Source organism: Giraffa tippelskirchi, chromosome 6, assembly GCF_054371585.1.
Source record: "Giraffa tippelskirchi isolate mGirTip1 chromosome 6, T2T-mGirTip1v1.2.pri, whole genome shotgun sequence".
Classification (NCBI taxonomy): Eukaryota; Metazoa; Chordata; class Mammalia; order Artiodactyla; family Giraffidae; genus Giraffa; species Giraffa tippelskirchi.
The window spans coordinates 81,436,662-81,450,541 of record NC_137280.1 but is presented as its reverse complement, the minus strand read 5'-3'; the positions used below and the strand labels follow the sequence as shown (position 1 = coordinate 81,450,541).

General features: G+C 52.8%; 1 protein-coding gene across 2 annotated transcripts in view; it reads left to right on the top strand.

Annotated features, from left to right (window-relative positions):
- Window positions 1–13,880, top strand: part of OBSCN (obscurin, cytoskeletal calmodulin and titin-interacting RhoGEF) — a 237,167-nt gene that overhangs the window by 192,053 nt on the left and 31,234 nt on the right. The window contains exons 65-82 of one of the 2 annotated variants that reach the window (XM_081497755.1): window positions 5,854–5,932; window positions 6,175–6,299; window positions 6,474–6,671; window positions 7,520–7,552; window positions 7,701–7,799; window positions 7,911–8,129; window positions 8,532–8,604; window positions 8,879–8,946; window positions 9,961–10,077; window positions 10,230–10,369; window positions 10,805–11,005; window positions 11,113–11,195; window positions 11,419–11,592; window positions 12,323–12,479; window positions 12,844–12,960; window positions 13,043–13,207; window positions 13,300–13,458; window positions 13,605–13,782. In XM_081497755.1, coding sequence (XP_081353881.1) covers window positions 5,854–5,932; window positions 6,175–6,299; window positions 6,474–6,671; window positions 7,520–7,552; window positions 7,701–7,799; window positions 7,911–8,129; window positions 8,532–8,604; window positions 8,879–8,946; window positions 9,961–10,077; window positions 10,230–10,369; window positions 10,805–11,005; window positions 11,113–11,195; window positions 11,419–11,592; window positions 12,323–12,479; window positions 12,844–12,960; window positions 13,043–13,207; window positions 13,300–13,458; window positions 13,605–13,782 — 2,385 coding nt within the window. Of the gene's footprint in view, window positions 1–5,853; window positions 5,933–6,174; window positions 6,300–6,473; window positions 6,714–7,519; window positions 7,553–7,700; window positions 7,800–7,910; window positions 8,130–8,531; window positions 8,605–8,878; window positions 8,947–9,960; window positions 10,078–10,229; window positions 10,370–10,804; window positions 11,006–11,112; window positions 11,196–11,418; window positions 11,593–12,322; window positions 12,480–12,843; window positions 12,961–13,042; window positions 13,208–13,299; window positions 13,459–13,604; window positions 13,783–13,880 lie in introns of both variants that reach the window. The other variant, XM_081497754.1, reaches the window with a different exon arrangement.

Genomic DNA, 13,880 nt, shown 5'->3' with positions numbered 1-13,880 from the left:
TTTCCAATGAGTTGGCCCTTTCGCATCAGGTGGCCACAGTATTGGAGCTTCAGCTTTAGCATGAGTCCTTCCAATGAATATTCAGGGTTGATTTCTTTTAGGATTGACTGATTTGATCTCCTTGCAATCCAAGGGACTCTGAAGAATCTTCTCCAGCACCACAGCTCGAAAGCATCAATTCTTCGGTGCTCAGCCTTCTTTATGGTCCAACACTCACACCCATACATGACTACTGAAGAAACTATACCTTTGACTATATGGACCTTTGTTGGCAAAATGATGTCTCTGCTTTTTAATATGCTGTCTAGGTTTGTCATAGCTTTTCTTCCAAGGAGCAAACGTCTTTTAATCTCATGGCTACAGTCACTGTCTGCAGTGATTTTGGAGCCCAAGAAAATAAAGTCTGTCACTGTTTCCATTTTTTCCCCATCTATTTGCCACGATGGGACCAGATGCCATGATCTTAGGTTTTTGAATGTTGAGTTTTAAGTCAGCTTTTTCACTCTCCTCTTTCACCTTCATCAAGAGGCTCTTTAGTTCCTCTTCATTTTCTGCATATCGAAGATTATTGATATTTTTCCTGGCAATCTTGATTCCAGTTTGTGAGTCATCCAGCCTGGCATTCCTCATGATGTACTCTGCATATGTGTTAAAATAGCAGGGTGACAATATACAGCCTTGACGTACTCCTTTCCCAATTTTGAATCACTCCATTGTTCCATGTCCGGTTCTAACTGTTGCTTCTTGACATACATACAGATTTCTCAGAAAACAGGTAAGGTGGTCTGGTATTCCCATCTTTGTAAGAATTTTCCACCATTTGTTGTGATCCACACAGTCAAAGGCTTTGACCTAGTCAGTGAGGCAGAAGTAGATATTTTTCTGTAATTATCTTGCAGAATCTTGTGAAGAATCAGCCTGGCAAAGCAGGAGATGAAAGAGATGCAGGTTCAATCCCTGGGTTGGGAAGATCCCCCGGAGAAGGAAATGGCAACCCACTCCAGTATTCTTGCCTGGGAAATCCTATAGACAAAGGAGCCTGGCAGGCTACAGTCCGTGGGTTCACAAAGAGTCAGACATGACTGAGAACTGAGTGCAACTGAAGTTGTCCTACAGCTTACTAGTCCTTTTAAATTTTAAAATTCTTGTTTTCTGTGCGTTTCATTTTGCATAGTTCCTATTGCTACGCGTTTACATTCACTATGCTTTTTTTCTGTAGTATCTAATTTGCTATCAGTCCCATCCATTGTATTGTTTATCCCTAGAAGTTCAACTTAAATCATTTTTCTTAAAAATGATTTATTGGTTTCCTTTTTAATTTTTGACTGCACTGGGTTGTTACTGCATGTGAGCTTTCTCCGGTTGCGTTGAGGGGGAGCTACTCTTTGTTCAGGTGTGGTGGCTTCTCTTGTTGTGGCTCGTAGGCTCTAGAGGACTGCCTCAGTAGTTGTGATACATAGTTTAGTTGCTCTGCGGCATGTGGGACCTTGTTGTATCACAGATCAAACCCATGTCTGCTGCACTGGCGGGTAGATTCTTTAACCACTAGACCACTGTAGAAGCCCCCCTACTTGAATCTTTTTGATATGTTCTAGATCTCATCTTAACTTTTTGAACACATGGAATACAGTTCCAACGCTTGTGTGAATGTCCTTCTCTCTCAGTTCTAACATCAGTGTCAAGTCTCAGTTGGTTTCGACTGACAGATTATTCTACATGTTATAGGTTGTGTGTTTTCTGACTCCTTGCATGTCTGACAGTCTTGGCTGAATGCCTGACAGTGTGAATTTAACCCCACTGGGAGGTGAGTATTTTGTATTTCTGCACGTCTTCTTGAGTAATACAGTTAGTTACTTGGAAGCACCTGGCTCCTTTTGTATCTGCCTTGTGTGATTTGTTAGATGGGGCCAAGTCAATGCTCAGTCCAAGGCTGATCGTCTTTGTCTGCTGAAGTAAGTGTTCCTGAGCACTCTACCTGATGCCGCATGAATTATGAAAATGCCTAATCTGCCTGTAAGCAGACATTATTGCAGCCCTTGTGCTCCTCTGGCACTGTCTCCTCTGTCCTTTCAGATGACTTTCCTGTAGGCATGTACCAATTGGTGCTCTGCTGAATCCTCAAGAGAGGGGGCCCTCTCTCTGCACAGCTTTCTCGTCTCTGATTTTCTGTTCCATGGACAAAGACTGCCTTTGTCTCTCAGGACTTCAGCTCTTGTTTCCTCTACTCAGGATCTGCCTGGCTCTGCCTCAGTTTCCCCTTTATGTAAACTTCAGGCAGGAAGCTGGGGCAATTATAGGGCCCACTGTTGTTTCCTGAGGCTTCCCTCATAGCTCAGTTGGTAAAGAATCCGCCTGCATTCCTGTCTCTACCAGATCACTGTCCTTCAGTTGCGTAATGCCTGTGACTTGAAAACCATTCTGCTGATTCTGTACCCAATTCTAATATGTGGGTATTTTTTCTCCCACAAAAAGAAATTCTCTGAGACACCAGCTGAATGTCCTATATTTTAACTCAATTCTAATCCCATCTTCCTGGAGGGCTGGAGATTTATCAGATCCCATAGGTTAAGGGCTCACTCCCACAAAGCTACCCCCACCCCCAATTCAGATATCAGCTGCAAGTCCAGGTTGTCACCTGTGCTTCTGGCCAATATGCTATAAATTAGAGGTTCCAGTGATTCTTTCCTTGGATTTGATTAATTTGCTAAAGTGGTTCACAGAACTCAGAGAAACATTTTACTTACTATGTCAACAGTTTATTATAAAAGGATATAACTTAGAAACAGCCAGATGGAAGAGATGTACAGGCCAGGCAGGTGGGAAGGGCCCAGGTCGAGCTTGCCACTCTCCCCTGATCATGTGCTCACCAACGGAAAAGCTCTCTGAACCCTATTCTTTTGGGGTTTTATGGAGGTTTCATTATACAGACACACTAATTAAATCATCGACCATTGGTGATTGAATTAAATCTCCAGCCCTTCTCTCCTTCCTGGAGGTCAGGGGTTCCCAACCTTCTAATCCTGTGGTTGGTTACCCTGGCTTATGGAAAAATCACCACATCCTTAGTGGCTTTCAGAAAAAAATCACGTCATTAATGTAAAATCCAAATCTACCTAAAGAAACAAAAGACCTGTATATAGAAAACTATAAAACACTGATGAAAGAAATCAAAGATGACAAATAGATGGAGAAATATGCTGTGTTCATGGATCAGAAGAATCAATATAGTGAAAATGAGTATACTACCCAAAGCAATCTATAGATTCAATGCAATCCCTATCAAGCTACCAACGGTATTTTTCACAGAACTAGAACAAATAACTTCACAATTTATAAGGGAATACAAAAAACCTCAAATAGCCAAAGCAATCTTGAGAAAGAAGAATGGTACTAGAGGAATCAACCTGCCTGACTTCAGGCTCTACTACAAAGCAACAGTCATCAAGACAGTACGGTACTGGCACAAAGACAGAAACATAGATCAATGGAAAAAAAATAGAAAGCCCAGAGATAAATCCACACACCTATGGACACTTTATCTTTGACAAAGGAGGCAAGAATATGCAATGGAGAAAAGACAATCTCTTTAACAAGTGGTGCTGGGAAAACTGGTCAACCACTTGTAAAATAATGAAACTAGAACACTTTCTAACACCATACACAAAAATAAACTAAAAAAGGATTAAAGATCTAAATGTAAAACTAGAAACTATAAAACTCCTAGAGGAAAACATAGGCAAAACACTCTCTGATGTAAATCATAGCAGGATGCTCTATGACCCACCTCCCAGAGTAATGGAAATAAAAGCAAAAATAAACAAATGGGACCTAATTAAACTTAAAAGCTTTTGCACAATGAAGGAAACTATAAACAAGGTGGAAAGACAGCCTTCAGAATGGGGGAAAATAATAGCAAATTAAGCAACTGACAAAGAATTAATATCAAAAATATACAGGCAACTCCTGCAGCTCAATTCCAGAAAAATAAGCGACCCAATCAAAAAATGGGCCAAAGAACTAAACAGACATTTCTCCAAAGAAGACATACAGATGGCTAACAAACACGTGAAAAGATGCTCAACATCACTCATTATCAGAGAAATGCAAATCAAAACCACAATGAGGTACCATCTCACACCAGTCAGAATGGCTGCTATCAAAAAGTTAACAAACAATAAATGCTGGAGAGGGTGCGGGGAAAAGGGAACCCTCTTACACTGTTGGTGGGAATGCAAACTAGTGCAGCCACTATGGAGAACAGTGTGGAGATTCCTTTAAAAACTGGAAATAGAACTGCCATACGACCCAGCAATCCCACTCCTGGACATACACACCAAGGAAACCAGAATTGAAAGAGACACGTGTACCCCAGTGTTCATCTCAGCACTGTTTACAATAGCCAGGATGTGGAAGCAACCTAGATGTCCATCGGCAGATGAATGGATAAGAAAGCTGTAGTACATATACACAATGGAATATTACTCAGCTATTAAAAAGAATGCATTTGAATCAGTTCTAGATGAGGTAGATGACACTGGAGCTTATTAAACAGAGTGAAGTAAGTCAGAAAGAAAAACACCAATTCAGTATATTAATGCATATATATGGAATTTAGAAAGACGATAACGATAACCCTATATGCAAGACAGAAAAAGAGACACAGATGTAAAGAACAGACTTTTGGACTCTGTGGGAGAAGGCGAGGGTGGGATGATTTGGGAGAATGGCATTGAAACATGTATTTTATCATATGTGAAATGGATCACCAGTCCAGGTTTGATGCATGAGACAGGGTGCTCAGGGCTGGTGCACTGGGATGACCCTGAGGGATGGGATGGGGAGGGAGGTGGGACGGGGTTCAGGATGGGGAACACATATACACCCATGGCTGATTCATGTGAATGTATAGCAAAACCCACTACAATATTGTAAAGTAATTAGCCTCCAAATAAAATAAATTTTTAAAAAATCCCCACCTCTATTCCTGTCCAGTTAGGAAATTCCAAGTGTGTAGGAACTCTGAGTCAGGAACAGGAGGAAGACCAAACTTCTATTTCTTATTATAAATCACTACATCACAACCATTATTTTCTTTATTGTGTTTGTTTTCCTTTGGTTGTTTTGAGGGTGGGTATCTTAGTTCAGGCTGTTATTACAAAGTCCCATAGACTGGGCCGCTTAAATAATAGGAACATGCTGCCTGAAGTTACGGAGACTGGAAGGGTGCTGGTGAGAGTCCTCTTTCAAGTTGCCAAAAGCTGTCTTCTCAATGTGTTCTCACATGGGGGAAGGGAGAAGGGATCCCTTCTTATAAAGGCACTGATCCCATTCAGGAGGCTCCACCCTTATGACCTCATCTAAGCCTGATCACCTTGAAAAGGTCCCATTTTCAGACACCATCATGGTAGGAGTAAGGACTTGAACATATGAATTTGGGGGGGATACAGCATTCAGACCACAGCAGAGGATAAATTTAGCCCTTATTCTTCATTGTGGCTATAAGAGAAACCCCAGCTTATGATTTTGAGACCTGTGTCACCCTTGTTCCTTAGCTGGTTGGAACTAAGGAACTAAGTTAATTGCCACTGTCTGCTATTATGAAGCCCAGTATTTATAATTTGTTGGGTCTTGAAGTTAGTTACAGATCTGGAAACATGGGCTGGTAAATAGCCTGGGGACAGGGAGGGGCCATGGGGTAGCCGTGTCCCCCATTCCTTCTGACTCAGAAGTGCAGAAGCGTGAGTGTCCCCCGGGAATGGCTGCACAGTGAGAATCGGGTGCCCTTTGGGGGTGGGGCTCGTGGCTGGGAAGATGAGGAGCAGGCCTTGCTTCAGCGCCACCCTTCATCTGCAGTGACCAGCACCGACTATGACACTGCCGCGGATGCCACGGAGACCTCGTCCTACTTCAGCGCCCAGGGCTACCTGTCCAGGTAGAGGGCCATGCAGAGGTGGGCAGTGCCCAGTGGGCTGGTGGGCCTGGCTCCTTGCAGGGGTGGCAGTGCTGGCTTGGACTGACAGCATCCCAAGTGTGGTGGCTTCAGGCAGCCCATGGTACTCTCCACCCAGCACAGAGGAGAACTCAGGAATCACCCACCCCAAACCCAGACCCCTCCTGTCCAGGAACCCTCACTGGTCCTTCTCACAGCTGCCCCTTCTTTGTCCTCCCTGCCAGCCGGGAACAAGAGGGCACAGAGTCTACCTCAGAGGAGGGACAGCTGCCCCAGGTCATGGAGGAATTGAAAGACCTACAGGTGGCCCCTGGCACACGACTGGCCAAGTTCCAGCTCAAGGTGAAAGGTAAGCAGGAGAGAGACGAAGGGCAATAAGCTGTCTCCTGCCAAGCCAAGGTTGCATGATCACCTGTGACCTGAGGTGAGATGATCACCTGTCACCTGTGATCTGAGGGCCTGTGGAAGGCATGGTGCCCACTGGGCTGTAGCCCTGTTCTCACCGCTCCCCCTGTGGCCTCAGGCTACCCCACGCCTCGACTGTACTGGTTCAAAGACGGGCAGCCCCTGACCGCATCTGCGCACATACGTATGGCGGACAGGAAGATGCTGCACACCCTGGAGATTGTCTCGGTCACCGGCGAGGATGCAGGCCAGTACTCGGCCTACATCAGCAATGCCGTGGGTGCTTCTTACTCCTCTGCTCGGCTGTTGGTCCGAGGTGGGTGCCCAGCAATGTGGCAGGCCTGGAAGCCAGGACCCAGTGGTCACTGCCCCTGTGTACAGAAGTCACAGGTGGCCAGAAACTGCTTCCCAGAGAGCGTGTGCCCCTAAGGGGTGAAGTGTGTGTGTGAAAGTGTTAGTCACTCAGTCGTGTCCGACTCTTTGTGACCCCATGGACTGTAGTCCACCAGGCTCCTCTGACCGTGGAATTTTCCATTCAAGAATACTGGAAGGGATAGCCTTTCCCTTCTATAGGGGATCTTCTCAACCCAGGGATTAACCCCAGGTCTCTTGCATTGCAGGCAGATTCTTTACTATCTGAGCCACCAGGGAAGCTGAGGGGGCAAGGGGCCCATGAAAACTGATTAGCTGGAAGGCTAGCTAACTGTGGAGTAGTCCCAGGCAAGCATGGGACCTTCAGTGGACTCTGGGGAGGAAGAGGCGCATAGTCATTTTAGAAGCAGAGGTCTGAACTTCCTTACTTTTCCAAGTTCTGAGCACTGCAGGGTGATTCCAAGTCTTAACCAAGTCTAGTCTGCACTGGCCTAGGGAGCCAGCATGGCCTGTGGCTTGGCTTCAGTGTGATGTTCTGAGCAGACCTGTTCCTGTGTTGGTTTCAGCGCAGTGCCCCAGACCCCTGGGCTGACATGGGATCGCATTGTGTCTGGTCCGTGGGGCCTGAGTGCGAATCCCATGTCTACACGGCCAGCCAGGTTTAGGAAAGGCGCTGTGTGTGGTGTGTGGAAGTGGGTGGGGTCCCCCTTGAGACTCCCACTCTGATAGGCAGGCCTGTTCAGGGGAGAGGGCACCTTGCTGCTGTAGATCTGACTTCTGTGCTTTTTTCAGGCCCCAATGAACCAGAGGAGAAGCCAGCATTAGGTGAGCTGAATCCAGAGGGCAGAGAGAGAGAGGGTGGGGTGGGCACTGGGCATAGATTGAGTAAAGGAGCGTGAGGGGGAATTGTGGAATTCCCATGTGGAATTGGGGATCTGTACTGTTTACCACCAAATGCCCCGTGTCTTTCCAGATGCACACCAGCAGCTGGTGCCACCCCGGTTCCTGGAGAAATTCACCTCCAAGAAGGTGAAAAAGGGTTCCAGCATCACTTTCTCCGTGAAGGTGGAAGGTAGGAGGTCCCGCCTCCCTGCTCCCACTCAGGACCCTTCTAGAGAGGCTCGGAAGTGAGCCACCCTCCTGGTGTGGGGAAGGACCGTCCACCGTTTACTCCTGCCCACAGGAAACCCAGCTCCAGCTGTGCACTGGCTGCGGGAGGAGGCGGAGCAGGGGGTGCTGTGGATCGGCCGCCACACGCCAGGCTACACGGTGGCCAGCTCCGCCCAGCAGCACAGCCTGGTCCTGCTGGATGTGGGCAGACAGCACCAGGGCACCTACACCTGCATCGCCACCAATGCTGCTGGCCAGGCCCTCTGCTCTGCAGGCTTGCACGTCTCTGGCTGTGAGTGGGCATGGGCAACTCCGCCAGGAGTGGGAGCGGGGGCAGAGTGGGCAGTGTGCAGCCTCCGAGCTCCTGGGCCAGTCCCCACCCGCTACCCTGTGGGCTCCGCTCAGCTAGCGGAGACCCTCCTAGAAGCCCCCACCACCCTGAGTAGTTTCTTCCTGAGCCCTCTCAGCTCCTCAGAGGTCTGGTGAATCAAGTGCACACTCCTTCCATGTCCTGCCACTGGTGGGGTGACTGTGGATGAGTTGGGACAGCGGGCACAGGCTTCCTCGGGGCTCCAGGGGACAGGGCCAAGGCCCCTGGCGGGTGGTCCAGGCATCACTGGCAGGGGTGCTGGCCAGAATCTGAGCTCAAGGGTATGTGGAGTCACTCTGGTGGCTCGCCCTATTCTCCTGACAGTGCCTAAGGAGGCGGGGGCAGCGGAGGAGCAGCCTGAGGCAAAGGAAGCCCTCATCTCCACCTTCCTACAGGGGTGAGTGAGGGGCTGCTCAGGAGCCAGGGAGCCAGGAAAGAGGTCCCGAGAATGTGGGCCCTGGGGGTGCAGGTCCTGGGAGTGGAGGGTGGTGCTGCCGCTGGGGAGGAGCCCTATCCTGCACCCCTGCCCAGCTCTGCTCTGCTTGGGTCACGTGGCTCAGCTCCCCACTGGAGAGGAGTCCTTCCCCAGGACCCCGACTGTGGCATCTAGCCCCATGGCCCCCAGACCCTCCTTTCTGTCAGGCTCCTCAGGGTTTCTCCTCCCCCTTTAGGGCCCAAGCTGTTGCTGCACAGATGTCAGAACCTGCAGGTTTCACGGACCTTGCTGGGCAGAAGAAAGGTACGGGCAGCATGGGCACACGTCTGTGCGGGGAGGGGCGGGGGGTGTGGAGGAGGCTGCTCGGCGGGCCGCCCCAGGACTGTGGGGCTCCTCCGGACTGTGTGGCGCTAGGAACACAGCTGGCCCAGCTCAGGCCCGGGGCTCCCTGCCCTCTTGTGGACCCAATTCTGACTTGCACAGGGCCCCAGCACCTTGGTGTATTTTAAACTCGTTGTTTATGGAAAATACTGAGTCTGCACAGAAGTCAGGAGGAAGGAGCCATGCATCCCATGTGCCCACTGTGGGATCATTCTTCACTGACCTACTTCGTTAATATTCCCACTCCTCCCTTTCCTGTGCTGCCCACCATTGGTCATCCTCATTCCCTCTTAACCCCAACACCTCCCCTGACCCATCACCCCCGCAAAGGATCCCACTTCCATCAAGGTCAACCTGAAGCTGCCAGGGTTCTGGCCCCCCAGCCCTTGAGCCACAGTTTGGGGTCCTGCCCACTGCCTTCAGTGTCCAGAACCTGTCCTCGTATTATACTGCCTGGCGGAGCTCCCTCTGATCTCTGTCCCTCCCGAGCCCCTTGCCAGATCAAAGGCCAAGTGGGCAACAGGAATGAAAGTGGCACAGACAACCCCCTGAGGAACCCCACAGCTCCAAGCTCCAAGCCTAGCCTGACCACTTGCTCAGCTTTGCCCTCAGCTCCCCTTCATGCACCGCCCTACACCTTTGTAGGCTGCCTGCTGCCCCCTGACTGCCTGCTCTTCCTCCAGCCACCTACTGCCTCCACTGCCCAGACCCTGCTTCCCCAAGTTCATGGTCCCCTAAATCACACCTTGGCTCAGATGCCTTTGAGCCAAAGAGACCCCTAGTCATGGTCAGTAGTTCCTGCTTCAGGCGGTGCTGGCCCATTTCTGTGTGTCTGTCGGCACCTCTGACTCCAAGCCCAGGATGGGCCTCGGGGCAGGTGTTCAGGCACATCTGTGGAGCACACAGCTGGCTGAGCCAGGGTCTGGCCCCCAACAGAGCTCCTGGCAGCAGAGGCCCATGGCCATCTGTCCTTGGCCGAGGTGGGCACGGAGGAGTTCCTGAAGAAGCTCACTTCACAGATCACAGAGATGGTGTCAGCCAAGATCACACAGGGTAAGGCTAGCTGATGATGGAGCGAGCTCCAGGGAAGGCCGAGACTGAGCCCCCAGGACTGGGCCCTCCCCACCTGCATGCCCTGGAGACCCATGGGGAGACGGCATGTGGGGCAGGCCCATTGAGGGCCTCATGTGTCCTGTGTCCCTCAGCGAAGCTGCAGGTGCCTGGAGTTGACAGTGACGAGGAGTCAAAAACACCATCCGCGTCCCCCCGGCATGGCCGTTCACGCCCCTCTTCCAGTGTCCAGGAATCGTCCTCAGAGTCCGAGGATGGGGACTCCCGGGGAGAGGTGCGTGGGCAGGCGAGGGGTGGGGAAGGGGCTGTGAGAGCCCTGGGGGCAGGGTACAGGTCAAGCTGATATGGGGGGAGAAGGCGGTGCGGGGAACACCCCTGCGTGGCCCACATCACCACCCTGACTCAGGGCACGCACAGCATCCCAGAGATTCCTCCTTGTCCCTTTGGAGGGGACCACCTGCACTCCTGAAAGGAGTTCCCTACCCAGAGCTGGATCAGGCCTGTGTTAGACCCTGAGAGAATCTCAGGATGGCTGTGTCTTCTCCACTGACTCCTCAGGGCCTTGTGACCTGAGGCCTTGGGAGGCCCATTCATTGGCCTCTCCCAGCCCCGCTCCCCTCTGGTGTCTGCACGGGGTCCCTGGGGCCTTGGGAGAGCTGGCTGGCCACAGCCCAGGTCCGACACAGCAGCTCCTCCCTCTCACCTGCAGATCTTTGACATCTACGTGGTCACAGCTGACTACTTGCCCCTGGGGGCTGAGCAGGATGCCATCTTGCTGCGGGAGGGCCAGTATGTGGAGGTCCTGGACTCTGCCCACCCCCTGCGCTGGCTTGTGCGTACCAAACCCACCAAAAACAGCCCCTCTCGGCAGGGCTGGGTATCCCCTGCCTACCTGGACAAGCGGCTCAAGGTAACTAGGCAGCTGGAGGGGTGGTTCTGGGGTCACAGGTGGGAGCCTGACCCTCGAAGGGCAGGCCAGTGCTCAGGCTGCCTGTGACTCCGCCCTGTTCTCACCAGCTGTCTCCTGAGTGGGGGCCAGCAGAGGCCCCTGAGTTCCCTGGGGAGGCTTTGTCAGAGGATGAGTACAAGACGAGGCTGAGGTGAGGGGCCCCCAGACAGGTGTTGTGGGAAGGGGGCTTTCTGTGGGGAAGCTCTGAGATACCAGTTTCCTATGCTGGGGCCGCCTGGTGGGTGTGGGGTGCCCTCCCTCCGTTACCTTGCCCGGCCCATTCTGAAAGCCATCAGCACAGTGCGTGTGACTTGGAAAGGCCCCACTGAGCAGCTAACTCCTGGGTCTCTCCTTCTCGGCTGTTACCCTGCCAGTTCCATCATCCGGGACCTGCTGAGCTCAGAGCAGTCCTTCGTGGGCAAGCTGCAGTTCCTGCAGAGCCACCACCTGCAGTACCTGGACTGCTGCCCCCGCGTGCCCGCGGCCGTGGCCAGCCAGAAGGCAGTCATCTTCCGCAACGTGCAGGACATCGGCCACTTCCATAGCAGGTGGGCCTGCAGGGCGGGCCTCGAGGTGCTTGCTTTGGCCTGTGTGTGTGTACATGCATGTACGTGTGTGCGTGCTCAGACACAGATACATGTGTGCACACACCAGTCACATGGGCCCAGGACACATGCATACACACAAGCACACTCAGATGGATGCTCACACTTGCACGTGTGTACTGGCAGGCCTGGGCCTCAGGGGAGTGGGCAGGGGTTGAAAAGAGAAACTTGGATGACTTGATTGACCCATTGGTGCACCCCAGCCCTGTACAAGGACACACATGTTCCCAGGAACACAGGCATGTGTGCCTGGCTTACCCCCAGAAGTGCCTGCAGCACACCTACCCACTGCAACCCAAGGACACAGGCATGCCTCAGAAGTGTGCACACACATGTATGTGGACACATACAAGTACATGTGCATACCTGCACACACACACACACCCTTTCATGTGTGGGCATGCATGTGCACGGTACACACACGTATACATGTTCACCCACAGACATGTCATCCCTTACATATTTACACACCCACAAACACACATGTACATGCAGCACGCATGCAAACATGCATGGCCCTCACAGCCCAGAGCACTGACTTTCATCCATAGGAGCGCGGGCCTGGGTAGCAGCCTGTTCCTTCCCAAACCCTCAGGTTTGGGGCTGGACTGTGGGTCCTTGGTGGGGGTCCTGATGTCAGCCCTCACCTGATCACGGTTCCCCTCTGTGGCAGCTTCTTACAGGAGTTGCGTAGCTGTGACACAGATGATGATGTGGCCATGTGCTTCATCAAGAACCAGGTAGCCTTTGAGAAGTATCTGGAGTTCCTGGTGGGCCGAGTACAGGCCGAGTCAGTGATGGTCAGCACAGCCGTACAGGAGTTCTACAAGGTGACCCTCTGCCCACCAGCCCTGCCTCCACTCCCCAGGCTTGATGCTGGCTCCTGGCTTTTAGATCATCCTCCCTGACCCTGCTCAGGCTCTGCTTCACCTTCCCAGGACCCCGACCCCCAGGTTAGAAAAGCAGGCAGGGTCCCCCCACCAACCCTGCTCTCCCACCAGCTCTGCTCACGTGTTAGGCAGTGACACTGGCCACCCCCTGGGGCAGTAGTGGGACCCACCTTGGGGGGAGTCTCTGTGTGTGCACATGCAAGCTCCCCTGGGCCCCCAGCCCACCAGCTTTCAGACTCTGGGGACACAGGCCCTCTGGAGGCTACACCCTCCTGCCCTGAGCCTAGCCTTGTGGTTCCCACAGAAATACACCGAGGAGGTGCTATCAGCCGCGGACCCCTCGCAGCCACCGCCCCCACCGCTGCAGCACTTCCTGGAGCAGCCAGTAGAGCGGGTCCAGCAGTACCAGGCCCTGCTCAAGGTAGGCAGTACGGTCCAGGGGCTGTGGGGCCACCCCGTGCCCAGCCACCCCAGGCCTCGCCTTGACCTCCAGTCTTCCGCAGGAGCTGATCCGCAACAAGGCACGGAACGGCCAGAACTGCGCGCTGCTCGAGCAAGCCTACGCAGTGGTGTCGGCCCTGCCGCAGCGTGCGGAGAACCAGCTGCACGTGTCACTCATAGAGAACTACCCCGGCACCCTGGAGGCCTTGGGCGAGCCCATCCGCCAGGTCTGGGGCTGAGGGTGCAGAGGAGGGCCCTGGGCAGTGGAGGGTGGACTCCAGGCTGTGCCTGGCTGACCACTGGCTGACCGCTCTCCCAGGGCCACTTCATCGTGTGGGAGGGGGCGCCAGGGGCGCGGATGCCGTGGAAAGGCCACCATCGGCACGTCTTCCTGTTCCGCCACCACCTGGTGGTCTGCAAGCCCCGGCGGGACTCACGCACCGACACCTTTAGCTACGTCTTCCGGAACATGATGAAGGTCTGCGGGGTGCCGGCAGAGCCTGGGTGGGAGGCTGCGCAGGATACGCAGGCGGGGGAAGGCCAGGGGCCAGTCCTGCAACCCTGTCCTCGGTGACCATGGCTTGGTCTGCATCCCAGCAGTCAGCCTGTGCCCTCCTCCCACAGCTAAGCAGCATCGACCTCAACGACCAGGTGGAGGGTGATGACCGAGCCTTTGAGATCTGGCACGAGCGGGAGGACTCCGTGCGCAAGTACCTGCTGCAGGCACGGACAGTCATCACCAAGAACTCCTGGGTGAAGGAGATCTGTGGCATCCAGCAGCGCCTGGCCTTGCCCATCTGGCGTGAGTGCCTGGGCTCCTCGGGCAAGGCTGAGAGGGAGGCTGAACCTTGGCTTGGCTTCCTGGCTTGAGAGCACACAAGTTGGCAGGTCCTGAGCTCT